An 18,334-nucleotide genomic window follows, 5' to 3' on the forward strand; every position below is an offset into this window, starting at 1 on the left:
ACTCCAGCCTGGGCAACAGAGCGAGACTCCATCTCAAAAAAAAAAAAAAAAAAGATAAAGTGATACTGATACTGGATTAGGGTGGGCCCTAATCTAATGGACTGCTGTCCTTACAAAAAGAGAGAGTTAGACACAGGCAGATGCTCAGGGAGAACACGTTATGACAGAGGCAGAGATTGGAGTGATTCATCTGCAAGCCAAGGAACGCCAAGGACTGCCAGCAGTCACCAGAAGCTAAAGCAAAGGCATGGTACAGATTGTCCCTCAGAGTCCCCAGAAGGAATCAACTTCCTGACACCTTGATTTTTTATTTCTAGCCTCTGAAACTGTGAGGGAATACATTTCCATAGTTTTAAGCCACCCAGTTTGTGGTAATTGTAATGGCAGCTTTAGGGAGCTAATATACTGGCGAACATATGGACTTCCCAGAGAAAACTGTAACCCAAGTTTTTCAGAGGTGATGCCTGGAAGTAAGCTCACTGACACTGCAGAACCTCACAATGGCTCAGGATTTGGAAGTACTATACGTCTTCAGTGGGTTGAGCTGAAAAGAGACCATTAAAAGTCCCAGAAGCAGTTAAGACTCCTAAGATTTCCTCCCCCGGCAAAGTTAGGGAAACATTCTCTATCCTTCATTCCCAACCTGAAGATTGTTTCTTTTGGGAGATATGGAACCAGAATATGGATTCAGGGACACCAGACACAGCTAAAGGTAAAGATGCTATTATGAAACAGTGGTGTTAAGTGAAGGTATGCATGATAATTAAATCTTATTTTATTTTTGTTTGAGACGGAGTCTCACTTCACCCAGGCTGGAGTGCAGTGGTGTGATCTCAGCTCACCACAACCTCCGCCTCCGGGATTCAAGTGATTCTTGTATCTCAGCCTCCCAAGTAGCTGGGACTATAGGCACATGCCACTATGCCTGGATATTTTTTGTATTTTTAGTAGAGATGGGGTTTCACCACATTGGCCAGGCTGGTCTCGAACTCCCGACCTCAAGTGATCCACCCACCTTGGCCTCCTCCCAAAGTGCTGGGATTACAGGCATAAGCCACCACACCCGGTGGAGAGTTAATTTTATCTGTCAACTCGACTGGACCACAGGATGCCCAGATACCTGGTTAAACGGTATTTCTGAGTGTCTGTGAGGGCCCTGAGTAAAAGAGATTACCCTCACCAGTGTGGGTGGGCATCATCTTATCCATTTGGGTCTGAATAAAACAAAAAGGTAGAGGAAGGGAGGATTCACTCTCTCTCACTCACTCTCTCTCTCTTTCTTAAACTGAATCTTTGATCTTTTCCTGCCCTTGGTGATCCTGGTTTGCAGGACTTCAAACTCGAACTGGAATCTACACCATCACTTCTTAACCCCCATAATCACATGAGCTAATAGATAGATAGATAGAGTTATAGGTATAGATATAGATAAGTAGATATCTATTCGTTCTGTTTCTCTGGAGAACCCTGACTAATACAGTGCATATAATGAAATTATTAAGACTCTCAGCCTCCTTCCCGCTCCTTCTTGGGCTCCAAGAAGTCTGTATATTCTCAAAGCGAGTAATTAGAAGATTAATCTCTAGAAGAAAGTAAACAGCTGATCCTTGCCCTATCATCTTACACCTTGTCCAGCAGTGAACAAGCCTTGCCTATGTCCCCAAAGCACTCTTTCAGAGCCTCATTTTACATATAAATTGACAGCAAGGATCACCACACAAGATGAAGAATGTCTCTAGCAGAAACAACAGGGACCAAATATAAGCAAACAAACAGCCAAGAAAGACTCAAAAGAAACAAAGTCAATGCAGAGTTATGTAGAAAGCATTTTTTAAAAACCCTATAATTGACATATTCAAAAATAAAAGGAGCTATATTCATGAAAAATAATGTAATGCTATAAAAGAACAGAGAATTAAGAGCACTTAGGAATAAAGGTATGATAAAGAAAGTAATATGATAGTCATTTGTCCAATTAAGTTGAAAAAGTCACAGAGAAAGTAGAATAAAAAGATGAAGACATAGAAAATAGGACAGACAGGTAAGAAAAAACATCAGCCAAGAAGGTCCACGATCTAAATAACAAATTTCAAAAAAGAAGAGATACAATAAGGGGGTGGGTAGAAGGAATGATGAAATAAATAATACCAGAAGAATTCCCATAACTGAAGAACATGTGTTTCAGGATCGAAAAACTGATCAAAAGGAATGAGAAAAGACCCATAACCAAGACACTAGATTGTGTCTTAGAACACCGGGAATAAAGAAAAGATCCTAAAGCTTCTTGAGACAAAACAAAACAGAAACGAAAGCGGTTTACATATCAAGAAATTTAGTGACCTGTGAAGGAGAAGGAAATATAATGACGTAGAGTTTCTCAACAATTCTGGAAGCTAAAATATTGTGGAGCAAGCCCTCCAATACTCCGAGTGAAAATTATTTTCAACCTAGAACTCTGTGCTCAGCCAGAATAAAAACAGTTCCAGACATGCAGGCTCTGTGGGAAAAAAGACCTGGCAGCAACCTCCCTTAAGGAGCTATTGGCGGCTATGTTCCACAACATGAGGATAATAGTCAAGAAAAAGGAAGACACAGATTCAGGAAACAGAGAACTCATCTCAGAAATGAGGAATAAGACCTTCCCACGATGGATGTGAAGGAGGCCCAAGGACATCAGTTGAGAGCTGTGCCGTCCAGATTTTGATGTGCATAGGAATTACCAGGGGATCTTGTTGCAATGCAGATACTGATTCAGTAAGTCTGGGTAGGGCCTGAGATTTGGCGTTTTTAACAAATTCCCTCAGGATGCTGAGTTCAGGTATTACACTTTGCATATCAGGGGTGTAGAGAAAAAACAGTCCAAATTGTACCGAGAAGACGACGGTACAGAGACAGAGACCGACAGACATTGATTTCCTTCTTGGAGATAATCGGGATTGAATTAGTGTAAGCCAATAACCGTAAAGTAGGGGAGAGAGAGGGATGGAGGAGAAAGAGAAGAGGATTAATATTTTAAGTAAATATAAATGAAGAAAAAACAAGGAAGGGGCTGTATTGAGGACAGCCGCATACATCCAAACTTGCCTCTAGTAGACACCTAAAGAGGAAGGTTGGACCACTCTAACGGATTCAGATTCAGTAGTCTAGGAGTCTCTGGAGAGACCCTGGAAGATGCTCCTGAAAGCCTAGATGCAGACTACGCGGACAGAAGACGCTCCTTTCTCGCGCCCATTAGGGGAGTGTGCGGGGCCTCAATGCGCCCAGCGCCAGGTTTCAGGGGGCGGGGAATGGGCGGAGCCTTTCCCCTAAATTGGCGCGCCCTGGCGGCGCTGAGATTCGGATTGGAGGCTTTTGAACCCGGAAGCAGTTGGGGGCGCTCGGAAACGGCCGCGTATCGGGGAATTCGGCTGGCGCTGCAGCTGCAGAATGGTCGGTGGTGGCGGGAAGCGCAGGCCCGGCGGGGAGGGGCCGCAGGTACTGCCGGAAAGGCTGTGCGGGCTGCGCGGGGTGCTTTGGGTGACAGCCAGGAGGCAGCGCGTTTCATTCATCCAGTGATTATTAAGCTTGCTGTGTGTCTGGGGGCTGCGGTTTGCTGCGGGGACCCTGCCCAGGGCCGCTGTTTCGCGCCCTGCAGGGGGTTGGACAAGGAAAGTAGCGCCTCTGCGTCTTCTGCCCAGCTCCTCTTGGCGCATTTCCTGGGGAAACGGATTAAGCCAGCCGGCGGTTCATTCATGCGCCCAACCAGATTGATGGGGAACCGATTGCATTCTAGACATTGTGCGGGACGCTGCGGATTCGGGGTCAACCCGCCTGCCCCTGCTCCTTGTAGAGCCCCCGGCCTGGGGAGGAGGGACACAAGCGAATACGCATTCTACTGTTACTTTTTTGTTTGGGATTATAAAGCTAGTGTGTAAAAAGTGCTATGGAAACATTGAAGGAGGATTTAACAAGTCCCAGGGGGTGTTAAAGAAGACTTTTAAGACAAGTCTTTGAAAAAGGGTTTTGAAGGCAGATGAATAAGATTTTGAGACAAAAAACCGTAGGAGATGTTTGGGCAAAGCGGAGCGTTCGGCTTAGCTAGAGCCAGGGAAATGGGAAAGTAAGAGGGACCTGATCATAAAAGCACTACTGAGAGGGGAGGACGAGAAAGTATGTGCATTCTCTCGTACTTTACTACGATTTCGGAAGTTCTGTAACCTCCACAGTAGCAATAAGGGGAATCAGGCAGGAAAGAAGTGCCTTTGTGATAACTAAAGTTTTAGAAAAATTCCTCTGGCAGTGCCATAAATCGGACAGGGTGAGACAGTCTTCGAGGGCTTAATTAACTGTTAAAGGGCCATGCGTATAGGCATTCTTCATATTGGCTCATGCACTCTAGGAATACCAGGGTAAGAAGAAGAGTAGCCTCCGAAGGGGACAGCTGTTCTAAATTCTAGTTGTTAGGGATATGGAGATGCTGAACTAGTGTGTGAGTTAAGGCACAGCTGAAAAAATTCTCTTTTTGAAGGTGCAGTGAAGAGCTGCTTTGGTGGAGTGATGTGCTTAACTAGAAATACAATACGAGAAATGAAGATGAGTCTGTAGAGACTATAACCATAAAGGCCAGCATTTGTGTATTATGTGCTAGGACTGTCCTGTGTATTTTTACATATAATAACATTCCTTGTAACAACCCTATGATATAGGCACTGTATGCCCTTTTTTGCAGATGAGAAAACAAAACACAGAGAGGTTAAGTAACTTGCGTAAAATTGGAAATCAGTGGAGTCAGGAGTCTACCCGGGCAACGTAACCATTATGCAAAACTGCCTTTCAGCAAGGTGATTCAGCCTTTTCTAACATCTTCAGTTGGAGCCAGTTTTGAAAGTCTGAACAAAGACTGTTATAAAAACAGAAGACAGGATAGCTCAGGACTTCATATGTTCCTACTGTTCTATATTTGCTGTTGGAGAAGCAACATAGTGAAGTGGTTGAGAATCTGCTGTGGAGCCAGATTTAAACCTGAGTTTAAATCCCTTCTCTTCCACTTCCTAGTTAGGGACATAGGGAAGTTAACGTCAGTTTCCTCAGCTGTAGGATGAGGTTAATAGTATCTAGCTATGAGACAGTTGAGGACTAAATGAGTTAATCCACAGAAGGTGCTTAGAACAGTGAAATAGCACAAAATAAGTTCTCAAGAAGTATGACTTACTACTTGTTTTTACTATGATTTTTACTATTTGCTGTTATTGATACTTCTGGATTCATTTTTCAACGACCTTTTTGTTCAACGTGTTTTTTTTTTTTTTTTTTTATAAATCAGACACATTATAATCCTTAGCATAATAAACTGTTACTATATTCATGATTGTCTTTGATCTTATTTATGTTAAGTAATAAACAGCTGTGAACCCATTGCTCGACCCCAAAGCTGAAACAGACAACAGCTCTACATCTAAATGTGTTCCTCTCCTATGGGTTCAGCCTGACTTCTTCCTGTCAATTATGTTTGATGTAGCTATCCTGAATTTTGTTTTCCCTTGCCTTTTAAAATTAGGCTTATCTTCTATGAGTGTATACCTAAACGATATTTATTCTTAGTTTTTGAACTTTATAAAAAGGCTATCATGCTGCATATGATCAAAGGCTTTTTTTCTCATTAAAAATACATAATATAGATTGGTCCATATTGTGTAGCCGTACAGTAACCATTCGGTGCACGACAGAGATTGGTTCCAGGAGCTTAGGCGAGCATACACTAATTTTTAAAGCAACAAGAAAACAAACCATCCATCTCATTAGCCAAAGAAGACAGTTAGTAGTCTAGTATGCAGTAACACATTTCCATATATCCCCAAATCTGAGTGTACCCAAGTTCCAACGTTGTTCCTGTGGAACCCGAGTATACGAAAAGTTGGCCCCCTCTATAAGTGGATTTTGCATCCCAAGAATACTGTATTTTTTTATTTGCATTTGGTTGGAAAAAAAATTCATGTATAGGTGGGTCCACAAAATTCAAACCCTTGTTGCTCAAGGTCAACTGTAGTATTAAGTGTAATAGTCTATTGTTTGGAAGCCTTATAACTATTCTCCTAACAGTAGGTATTTCATTTGTTCTGTTTTGTTTGCTCTTGGAATCAGTGCCATCATGACCATTCTTGTGTCATCCGATTACATTTTGTAGACATTGAATGATACCTGACATAACAATAAACTTCAGACTACTGGAAAAATGAAAGAATATAAATATGAGAATCATCTAGCTCAGAATTTCTCAACTTGAGCACTGTTGACATTTGGGGCCAGTAGTCCTTGTGGAGGATGCCTATCCTGGGCATTGTAGGATATGGAGCATACCTGGCCTCTGCCCCACTAGCACCCTTCTTCCGACTGGTGACAACTAAATAGGTCTCCAGATGTCCCCTGGGGGGCAAAATCACCACCGATTGAGAACCACTGGTCTAGGTAGGAAAGGAAAGAACTCAATCCATAAAGAAAGAATCTAGGTTCATAGAAAGAAAAACAGATTGCTTCTTAGTAAACTAAACATACATAACCTCCCATTAAGCATATTGTCTTTACAGAAATTTATCAAATATCTAGTAGGCATTATAAAACCTAGCATACTTATATAATGAACCTATACTGTGGGAGTCCTAGAGATGAGTATTGTAACTTAATCCTGGCATTTAAAGGCCTTTTCTGAAATAATTGGATTTTTGGCCTAGAGTTTAGTGCTATTCTGCTAGCTTTGTTAGGAACGGTGGATGTTTAACATTGTCACTAACTTTCCCTCTTTATTTATTATTATTATTTTTTAAACCCACCCCGCCCAACTTTCCCTCTTTATTTGGAAAATCAAAAGGGAGGTATCTGTTTTTAAGGCTGGGTAATGAATAGCTCAGATACAACTCTGGATGTTGCTGAAGAAACAGCCTTTTTTTTTTTTTTAATTATACTTTAAGTTCTAGGGTACATGTGCACAATGTGCAGGTTTTTTACACATGTATACATGTGCCATGTTGGTGTGCTGCACCTATTAACTTGTCATTTACATTCGGTATATCTCCTAATGCTATCCCTCCCCCCTCCCCCACTCCACGACAGACCCCGGTGTGTGATGTTCCCCTTCCTGTGTCCAGGTGTTCTCATTGTTCAATTCCCACCTATGAGTGAGAACATGTGGTGTTTGGTTTTTTGTCCTTGCAATAGTTTGCTGAGAATGATGGTTTCCAGCTTCATCCATGTCCCTGCAAAAGACATGAACTCATCCTTTTTTATGGAGAAACAGCTTTTTAACTAATGAATTGCTTATATCCAGTTACTTCTGACTGTTTCTGGTGTGATCAATGAATCTGTTTAAAAGACTCACACCTTTAACCAAAAGAGGGCAAAATTCTTTATTCCCCTCTTCCTGCTCTTTATTATTTCTTTTTTTTTTTTTTTTTTTTGCCTTTTTGTTTTTTGTGCTTTCCATTATCTTACGAAAATATATTTAAGGACTTGCTGTGTAGATTCCTCTTAACCACCATATAAACTACTGTTTTTTCCTGTGCCCAAATGAATTCCCAGATTTTACTCAAATACCATTTAGAGAGTTTTAAGGAAAACACATGTATTTCATAGAGCTGGGTGAACAAGAGTGAGTGATACTGTTATGCAAGGAGAGTTACTGAAAATTACTAAAGATAATTTGGAGAACTAAAGTTTATGGCTAATTTTCAGTGTGAAAAAACAGTTGATGAGAAGAAAAGTAAATTCTGTGAAGCTGATGTCGCCAGTGACCTTCGAAAAGAAATAGAAAATCATTATAAGCTTTCTTTACCTGAAGATTTCTATCACTTCTGGAAGTTCTGCGAAGAACTTGATCCTGAAAAGCCATCTGGTGAGTTGCTCCAGAATCATTCTTGTATTAATGGAAAAAGTAATGTAATAGGAAACGGGCTGGGTGTGGTGGCTCATACTCTGTAATCCCAGCTGAGGGAGGGGGATCGCCTGAGGCCAGGAGTTTGAGACCAACCTGGTCAACATAGTGAGACCTCTTCTCTAGAAAAAAATTTAAAAAAAAAAAGCTATGCATGGTTGCATGTGTCTATAGTCCCAGCTACTTGGGAGACTGAGATGGGAGGATCCCTCCTTGAGCCCAGTAGTTCGAGGTTGCAGTGAGCTCTGATCACTCCAGCCTCAGTGACAGAGCAAGACTCCGTCTCTAAAACATACAATAATTGCCCAGGCATGGTGACTTATACCTGTAACCCCAGCACTTTGGGAGGCCGAAGCAGGGAGATCACTTGAGGTCAGGAATTTGAGACCAGCCTGGGCAACACAGTGAAACCCTGTCTCTACTGAAAATACAAAACTTAGCTGGACATGGTGGCGCACACCTGTAGTCCCAGCTACTCGGGAGGGTGAGGCATGATCATTGCTTGAACCTGGGAGCTAGAGGCTTCAATGAGCCAAGATTGGGCCACTGCCCTCCAGCCTGGGTGACACAGCGCAAGACCTTGTCTCAAAAAAAAAAAAAAAAAAAAAAACCTAACCAAGGATATAAACAGTTCATAGAAAAGGAATATTTTCCAAGATATTTCTGGTAAGAGAAAATATAGAAAGAAATATAGATTAATGCTGTAGTAATGCCAGTGTCACCTATTTTTTTGGCAAAGGCAAAGGTAAATAATTTCATTACATTTTGGGGGAATGTGAAGGAAAGCAAGCTCTTTCATATGTTGCAGGAGTTATAACAGTTCTACTTCCAAGCACTTCTCTTATGGATTACATGAACTAAGAATTATGTGTGAGGATGTTTACTTACACAAAAAATGGGAAATGGCTTAAATGCCTACCAATACCACATCTATTCAGTAGATCTTCATTGTTTTAAAAGCATGAAGCAGATTTTTAGGAAATAAACTATCATGCATGAAATAAGTGAAAAAGAAGAGTGTAGAGAATATGCTACCATTAGTATTTTTTTTAAAAAGGGAGGGTGGGGAGAGGGAATATACACATATCCCTGTGTACTTTTCTGTGTGCTTATTTTGTCTCTGAAGGGATAAAGAAACTGTTAATGGGCTGTGATCATTACTTTGCACGATACTATTTAAATTTTTTAACTAGTAAGCACTATCATACACCATTGATGGAAATGTATATTGATACATATTCTGAATTTTGCCAGTAGATCAAAACAGAACTGTGTAGTTGTTTCTTTAAAAATAGTTATACCGGTATACAAACATTTATTAGCAAAGATGTTCACTGAAACATTTTAGAACAAAAAAAAGAAATAGTAAATATCCCTCAGTAAGAGAATAGATGGTTACCTCTTTATAATGCAGTATCATGCCCTGTTAAAAAATCACGTAAAATAACATTGAATAGCATAGAAAAATATTCAGAAAATTTAAATGGGACAGGATGGAGGACAAAAGCAGATTACAAAACAACCCTTCTCAGTTTGTTCCATATTTGTATCTGTTCATGGGGGTGGAGAGTGTGGAAATTTGTTACGGTATAATAAACTATTAACTGTTATCTTTGGCTAATGAGATGGACGGTTTTAGTTTTCTTAATGCTTTAAAAATTAGTGTATGCTCTCCTAAGCTGCTTATCTAGTTGAGCTGAACTATTTTTCCTGTCAAATTATCTCCATGCTTCTATTCATGTTATTACCTCTTCCAGGAATTTTTTTGGTTTCTTCATCCTTACCTCCTTATAAAACCGAGTCATGCCTGGAGTGCTCCCCTCCGTCTTAGAAGCAAGGACCCATTTGAAGTTATGCATTGCACATTTGCACAGACTTCATGTTTTTATGGTTTATGAACACTCCCTGTCTGTGATCTGTGAATAGAGAAGGAAGACGGAGTCATCCAGGGTTAGGGTTGGCCAAATAGATTGTCAAAGAGTCAGGGGAATCTGGTGTGATTACCTAAGGTAGAGGAAAGGGGATAGAAATGTTTTTTACTTTTTTTTTTATTTATTTATTTATTTATTTATTTATTTATTTATTTATTTTTTGAGACAGAGTCTCACTCTGTCACCCAGGCTGGAGTGCAATGGCGCTATCTCATTTCACTGCAACCTCCACCTCCAGGGTTCAAGTGATTCTTGTACCTCAGCCTCCCCAGTAGCTGGGATTACAGGCATGAGCCACCACACCCGGCTAATTTTTGTATTTTTAGTACAGATGAATTTTGCCATGTTGGCCAGGCTTGTCTCGAACTCCTGACCTCAGGTGATCAGCCCACCTCAGCCTCCCAAAGTGCTGGGATTACAGGTGTGAGCCACCGCACCTGGCCTGTTGTTTACTACTCTTAATCCACACATCTTTGCTATCTTTCTCTTCCCTCAACCTGTGTGTGCTACAAGTATTTGAGGCTAACTGCAGTGTGGTAATGGGCCTGTAGAAATGCTAACCAGTCTTGCTTTGGCTAAAATAAGAAACAACAGCAATGTTTGAAATGTTAGGCTAATTCAGTGGTAAATTTAAGAGAAAATCCCAAACGTAAATGCCACTTTTCCTGTTACTCTGACTTCTTTTCTATTGAATGTTTATAACTGACATCTTCACACATAACTCAAGATTTTCTTTTACTTTAGAAACTGTTAAAGACAATTGCTTAGAAATAGTTTACTAACTAAAAGCATTATTTCCTATCTGTCTCCGGAAAGTATTGTCTTAATTTATTTTCTTTATAGATTCACTTTCTGCAAGCCTTGGACTTCAATTAGTTGGTCCTTATGATATCCTTGCTGGAAAACATAAAACGAAGAAAAAATCAACAGGCCTGAATTTTAACCTTCATTGGAGGTTCTACTATGATCCTCCTGAGTTCCAGACCATTATTATTGGAGATAATAAAACTCAGTACCACATGGGGTATTTCAGGTAAAGGATCTTTACTTCACCTCTAAAATACAGCTGCTGTCCTGCTAATGAGGATAAATAGTTATTCACTAGCCTCACCTATTGTGGAATCTGGCCAGCAGCCCGCAATGCAACGGGTCTCTCTCTTTGTTACCAGGAGGATCGGCAGGTTGAGAAATAATAGACACACGCAAGATAGTGAAAGCTGGGTCCAGGGGGGTCACCGCCTTCTGGTCCCGCAGTGCCACCAATACACTGGAAATACCAGCATTTATTATTAAGTTTAGTGAGGGCGGGGTAGGTTAGTGAGGGATTTAGGGTTGTGGGATTATGAGGTGAGATGGTCACGTGGGGATGAAGTAATTCTTTAACATAACATCTGTATGCAGAAGTACAGTATATAGAGATAAGAATTTACAGTATAGTGTGTGCATCAGTAATTTCTAACAGCCTTAAAACAGAACCACGGTCTTTCCATAACCTATGATTAGCAAGATATTAATCAGCAGTAACAGTTGCAGCAAAAGCTGATTACAAACAATCCATAGAAACAGGACGTGAAGCTAGACAACCGGTTAGACCAGAAATTCTCAGAAGGGAGTATGTCTTAACCCTAAAGAGGCCTAGAAGAGCCGTGGCAAGATGAGGGCGTTTATAGCCCTATCTTATCCATATGGACAGGTGCCCCCCATGCATCCGTTTATAGGCTCTCCACAAGGGTCGCATTCCATTCCCAGAGCTATGAACATCTGCTTTTCTGGGATAGGAATCTTGGTGATGTGAAACCTCCCTGACTGCACATCCGTTCATAGGCTTTCTACAGGGGGAAGCACATCACACGCTGTTGGCTCATTCTGGCAGTCCAACCTGGCATTGTCTTTATACAATCCTGCATGCAATTTTGTATTTGCAATAATAGGAGCATTTCATCTTTAATTCCGTAGCAATAGTTTCAGGGGGTCTCTCTACATCTCCCCCTTTTCTCTGATGTAAATGAACCATAGCAATCATAGCTTGCTGCTGATCACGATTGGATTGAAGAATATTTTTTCCAATTTTACACATGAACAATAAACTAATAGCACAAATTATACACAGAACAAAATTAACAATAGTGAATCCTCCCAAAGATTTTGCCCATTGAATGGGGTTGAGATTAGATAACCCCTTACAGACACCGTCTAAAACTTCAGCACCAGGTAAAGCAGTTAAGTGTGCTTGACAGGCCTCAAAAATCTGTTCTTTTAGCTTGCTTATGTCTAAAATTATCTTCACTTCCTTGTAAATGACATTTTACTGATTCTCAATTGTGAACAGACTCATTATATTGGAGCAGAGTTATACAAAAATCAAAAGTATTCCAATCACATTGCATTTGTAATCTATGTTCTAGACTCATAATTTTATCTCCCATCCATATAACAGTTTGTCTTAGATCATTAATTTGATTGACCAATTTTTGATCAATACTTGACTGAGAATTCCACATCCGAGTAGAATTGTTTTGCCATTTATCCACAAAATGAACAGCATGAATAGATTGATGTAATGCAACTCCAGCAGTAGCAGCAGTTGCAGTAACAGCAATCAAGCCCGTTATTACTGCAGTTAATGTAAAAATAAATCATTTACTCCTTTTAAGAATTTTCTGTAGAATATTATTAATAACACGGATAGAAGGGGAAGATTCCCAAGGCCTATGTAAGGCTACGGGGAGCCAAATACCTTTGCTGGCTCTGACTATTAAAGTACTATGATATTGATTAAAGGATGAGTCAATACAAGTATACAAGTAACAATTAACACAGGTAATTATGTTGGTATTTGAACTAATATGCATCTTTCCTACTAATAACATATATGGTGGTTTAACACAACTTTTAAGTGGTATAGTTTTGTTGGATTCCATATAGATACTATATATATTTTGGGATGGTATTCTTTTTTGTGAATATGGGGTTGGGGGAATAGGTTGTACGAGAGGTGATAGGGGGACATTAGCAATGGGGGGGTATAAGTCCTCACAGTCTTTACTATCCCGTCTTTGAATTGACCTTTTGACGACTGCCATAGTGATATTTTTGGCTGTGTGAAAATAGTAGTGTAAATCAATCTGTTATCTTAGTTTTCAAGGTGACAAGGTGGATTTACTTACAACACTTTCTCCAGCCCAAACTCTGATACCAGTCATAGTTATGGTTAATCTCCATAATTCTGAATGTTCAGGTCCTCAGTGGGGAACAGTGAGCCTTGGCTTTGGAGTGGCAACCCCTGCCCCTTTCCACTTAAAAGGAAAAAAGGAGTTAAATATACGATATAATAGGGGAGGGTTATCACTCCTTTTTTGATAAGTAATATCATAGAGAAAATGTTGACAATCTCTGTGACCTTAATGGCAATCATTAGTAATATGACCTTTAGGAGCCCAATCAACAATGGTATAGTGAGAAGAATTAAATAACACAGTTCCTTCTAGAGTAACACAATCCTTCCATATTAATTTGTCAGCATTTGAAGACAAGTTCAGGGGACACGCAGTTTCTAAAGGCTTATATTGGGATGTGTGAATATAATCAGTGATTCCTATTTTGATCTGTCTTAGAGGTTTTAATGAGAGCCTTGATACCAAGTATCCTACAGGAGGGACAGAGTGACTAGATGGTAGTGTGACTGCCCAAGTTTGAATATCTAATGAGAGACATTCATTAGTGGGTCCGAGGCACAAAGGTGGATACCTACAACCTAAAGTGATATTGGAAGGGGTTCCTTCTTCTGACGGTTGGGCAGGACAACGATCATCTACAGAACCAGGCATCCAAACACTATCATTAACATAGACCTTGATAGGAGCATGCATCCATGTCATGGCTCAAATAAGAAGAGGAAAAGGAATATAGGACCAATATGTATAGTTTTTAACAGTCTGTGGGGTGACAGAGGGTAGAAGGATCAGTGTCATCAGGAGGAGGCAGAGGTTGAGGCAGACCTGGATCGCTGCAGACAAGTTGTTCAGGATGACGGACTGGATTGTCTGTCGTAAACGAGTTAGCGTGGTCATTTTCTTCTTTTTGACCATTGGATGTGTTAGTTGTTTCCTGCTCTAGCATTTTTTCAGCAAATTTCTCTGTCTCGTTGTTGCGTGCATCTTCGGGACACAATTTCAGGTGTCTCACAGGAATCCAAACAGGAGATTGATGTTCATCTGGGGAAACACCAGCATAGCCTCTTCCCCACGTTAAAATAGAATCTTTTGACATATATTAGATTAAACATCTTTCCACCATACTTCCCTTCCATGGTTTACCGTGGGACAGTTACCAGAGAAATGTTTTTCAGCAGCAGTAACAGAACTAGATTTAGGAATACTAAGAAAAATTAATGTGAGCAATTCCAAGTTTAGCTGTATGTGAGCGGTAGACAACTCCTTATCCCCCTCTTTTTGTTTAAGTAATTGTAATTTTAAAGTTCTGTTCTTTCTACAAGAGCTTGGCCTTGTGGGTTATTAGGAATACCAGTAATATGTTTAATATGCCACTGATCAAGAAAATTTTTTTAAAGCTTTACTGCAATAGGCTGGACCATTGTCTGTTTTGAGCTCACTAGGAATTCCCATAACTGCAAAACATGAAAACATATGTTTTTTAACGTGAGAAGTGGCTTCTTCGGTTTGACAGGTAGCCCAGATGAAGTTGGAAAAGGTGTCAGCTGTGACATGCACATAAGCTAATTTTCCAAAATAAGGAACATGAGTAACATCCATTTGCCAAATAGCTTTAGGAGAAGGCCTCGGGGATTAACTCCGGGAGATTGTGTGGGTGACAAGAAACTGACATTGAGAACAGTGTTGTACAATTTGTTAGCTTGTTTCCAACTGAGAGAATATTTATGTTTAAGAGCTGAGGCATTAGTATGAGTTGATGAAATTGTTCTGCATCTGTAATGGCTAGAGAAACTAGACTATCAACTTTATCATTACCACTAGATAAAGGTCCACGATAATTAGTATGAGATAGAAAGTGAGTGATGAAAAAGGGTGGTTTCAGTTTCTGACAGTTTTTTGTAGCAAAGGGAACAAGGAAAATAGATTAGTGTCATAATATCTTTGATGGTAGCAGTTTCTATTGCCTTAGTGGCATGGACTACATAAGCTGAGTCAGAGACAATGTTAAGAGGCTGATCAAAATCCTGTAATGCAGAGATAACAGCAAACAACTCTGCTTTTTGAGCAGAAGTGTATGGAGTAGAAATGACTTTATCTTTTGGTCCCGCATACCCTGCCTTTCCATTACTGGATCCATCAGTAAAAATGGTAATGGCTGCCTCTAGTAGTGATGAACAAGTAAGTTTTGGTAGAATCCAGGAAGTATTTCGTAGAAATTAAAAGAATTTTGACTTAGGCAAATGATTATCAGTAGTGCCAATGAAGTCAGCCAGATTAATCGGCCAGCACAAAAATGTAGAAAAGGCATTTTAAACTTCATTTTTTGACAAAGGGACCACAATAATGTTTGGATCCAAGCTGTTGATACATTGATGTCCTAATCCAATCAAAGTGGCCATTTGATCAAGATATATTGAAAGAGTTTTAGAGGCTGAATTAGGAAGAAATACCCATTCAACTAGAGAATCATTTTGTACTATAAGTCCCATAGGAGAGTGGATGGAAGGAAAAACTAAAAATTGTAAAGGCAAATTTGGGTAGATACAAGAGACTTGTGCCTATCTCACTCTTTGTTCTACAAAGGCAACTCTTGTTTTGGTGGTTTAGATAGAGGGCAAGGGCTGTTTAAATCTGTATCTCCTGATAGAGTGGCAAATAGATGAGATAATGCATAAGTAGGGATGCCTAGGGTTGGTCTGAGATAATTGATGTCACCTAGTAATTTTTGAAAATCATTTAAGGTGTTTAAATTGTCAGTATGAAGTTGGACTTTTGGGGGCTTAATGGAGCGAGCCTCTAGCTGCATTCCTAAGTACAGAAAAGGAGTGGCTTGTTGAATTTTATCAGGAGCAATGTGGAGTCTTGCACTGGCAACAGCTGATTTTAAAGAGGTAAAACATTGAATTAATTCATCTTTAGTGGGAGCAGCAATCAGTGTATCATCCATATAATGAAGAATGTAATTATTTTTAAAAGTCTGTTGGACAGGTTGTAACACAGTACTGACAAACAACTGACAAATAGCAGGACTGTTAATCATTCCTTGAGGTAAAACTTTCCATTGATATCTAGCTGCAGGAGCTGAATTGTTAATGGAAGGTATAGTGAAAGCAAATTTTTCGTGGTCTGACTTGTCTAAAGGAATATGAAAAAAGCAGTCTTTAAGATCAAGGATAATTAAAGGCCATTCCTTAGGAATCATGGAGTGGGAGGGCATACCACGTTGTAACGCCCCCCATAGGTTTAATAACTGCATTAACGGCTCTCAAGTCTGTTACCTTCCTCCATTTTCCTGATGTTTTTTGTGCAACAAACAGGCGAGTTCCATGGAGACAAGGAGGGCTCCATAGTGTTTGCTTGTAGTAAGTCATTAACGGTTTCAATGAACGCCTCCAACTTGTGTTTGGAAAACATCCACTGCTCTACCCGGAGAGGTGACTCATACATCCATTGTGCAGGGGCAGAGGAAGAGAAGGAGAGTGAGGGAACCAAGCCTTTCTCTGAAAGAAGGGGTCCCGGAGCGTCGAAAGAAACAGTAGGCTTAGAAGAGGGGAGAGGTTCAAAAGGATGAGAGGAATGAGAAACAGTCCATTCAGATGAATGCCGTACATCCTCCTCTGGCAGAGGGGGCAACGGCTTAGTAGAAGAAGAGTTAACATATACAAGTTCCAAAGTAGGAGGCAGAGGGAGGGGATCATCTCCAGGTTCCTCCTCTTGGGGAGAAAACAAGGAGAGATCGAATTCTTTCTCATGATCAGAAGGAGGGCTAGTAGGGGGGTCAGCTACCCGAGGTAAAGGGAGCGGCTCACCATCCGCATTAACTTGTGGCGTTGAAGAGGATCACCAAACTGAAAAGGAAGTAAAGCAACACGAATAAGAGCCCAGTCAATCCAAACAGAAATAGGAAGTAAAACACCATCTCTCATGAGTTGGCAGAGCGTGGCGCCAACTCTATCCCAGTCTGATAGGTCCGTAGAACCTTTGTCAGGGAACCAAGGAAGATGTTTTACAATTGTCTGAAATAAGAAAATAAGGTTATTGGAATCAGCCTTGATTCTATCCTGTTGAAGAAGTTTAATAAAAGACAGATAAGCCTGGTGTTTAGACTGTGATTGTCCCATAATAACCTTGGAATAATACCAGCTGACAAACGGGAAAAAAGGGGAGAGTTGGAAAAAGCGTACCTGGAGACCTTACCTTTGAGACTGAAGACTGGTCGTCCTGAACCCGTACTTGGCATGCACTGAGCAGAGGAACAAAGAAGGCCACGTTGGGCGCCAGATATTGCGGGATTTGGCCAGCAGCCTGCAATGCAACGGGGCTCTCTCTTTGTTCCCGGGTGGATCAGCAGTTCGAGAAATAATAGACACACACAAGATAGTGAAAGCTGGGTCCAGGGGGGTCACCGCCTTCTGGTCCTGTGTGCCGCCAATACACTGGAAATACCAGTGTTTATTATTAAGTTTAGTGAGGGTGGGGGTAGGTTAGTGAGGGATTTAGAGTCGTTTGATTATGAGGTGAGATGGTCACATGGGAATGAAGTAATTCTTTAACATAACATCTGTATGCAGAAGTACAGTATGTAGAGATAAGAATTTATAGTGTGTGCATCAGTCATTTCTAACAGAGCCTTAAAACAGAACCATGGTCTTTCCATAACCTATGATTAGCAAGATATTAATCAGCAGTAACAGTTGCAGCAAAAGCTGATTACAAACAATCCATAGAAACAGGACGTGAAGCTAGACAACCGGTTAGACCAGAAATTCTCAGAAGGGAGTATGTCTTAACCTTAAAGAGGCCTAGAAGAGCCGTGGCAAGATGAGGGCGTTTATAGCCCTATCTTATCCATATGGACAGGCGCCCCCCATGCATCTGTTTATAGGCTCTCCACGAGGTTGCATTCCATTCCCAGAGCTATGAACAACTGCTTTTCTGGGATAGGAATCTTGGTGATGTGAAACCTCCCTGACTGCACGTCATTCATAGGCTTTCTGCAGGGGGAAGCACATCACACGCTGTTGGCTCATTCTGGCAGTCCAACCTGGCATTGTCTTTATACAATCCTGCATGCAATTTTGTATTTGCAATAATAGGAGCATTTCATCTTTTATTCCGTAGCAATAGTTTCAGGGAGTCATCCAAGGTGAAAGGCATATTTTCCCCTGTTGATGGATAGATGAGTCATCTGTTGTTCTTGCTGTTACCATTTTAACCTTCCCTAGGATGGGTAAACTCTTTAGGTTTAATCTCACTGATTTGTCCTTTCCTTGTAAACTTTTTTTCCCTTTTGGGTTCAGAAGAGCGCTTTTGGCCCAAGAAAGATA

The 18,334-nt window shown here is 40.6% G+C and overlaps 1 protein-coding gene across 1 annotated transcript in view; it reads left to right on the forward strand.

Annotated features, from left to right (window-relative positions):
* The first annotated feature begins 3,362 nt into the window (after positions 1-3,362).
* Positions 3,363-18,334, forward strand: part of LOC111553860 (histone PARylation factor 1) — a 31,751-nt gene continuing 16,779 nt past the window's right edge. The window contains exons 1-3 of the mRNA XM_023228974.2: positions 3,363-3,474; positions 7,705-7,864; positions 10,678-10,867. Of these exons, the coding sequence (XP_023084742.2) occupies positions 3,427-3,474; positions 7,705-7,864; positions 10,678-10,867 (398 nt within the window). The 5' untranslated portion in view covers positions 3,363-3,426. The remainder of the gene's footprint in view (positions 3,475-7,704; positions 7,865-10,677; positions 10,868-18,334) is intronic.

The sequence above is a fragment of the Piliocolobus tephrosceles genome, chromosome 3 (genome assembly GCF_002776525.5).
Source record: "Piliocolobus tephrosceles isolate RC106 chromosome 3, ASM277652v3, whole genome shotgun sequence".
Taxonomy (NCBI): Eukaryota; Metazoa; Chordata; class Mammalia; order Primates; family Cercopithecidae; genus Piliocolobus; species Piliocolobus tephrosceles.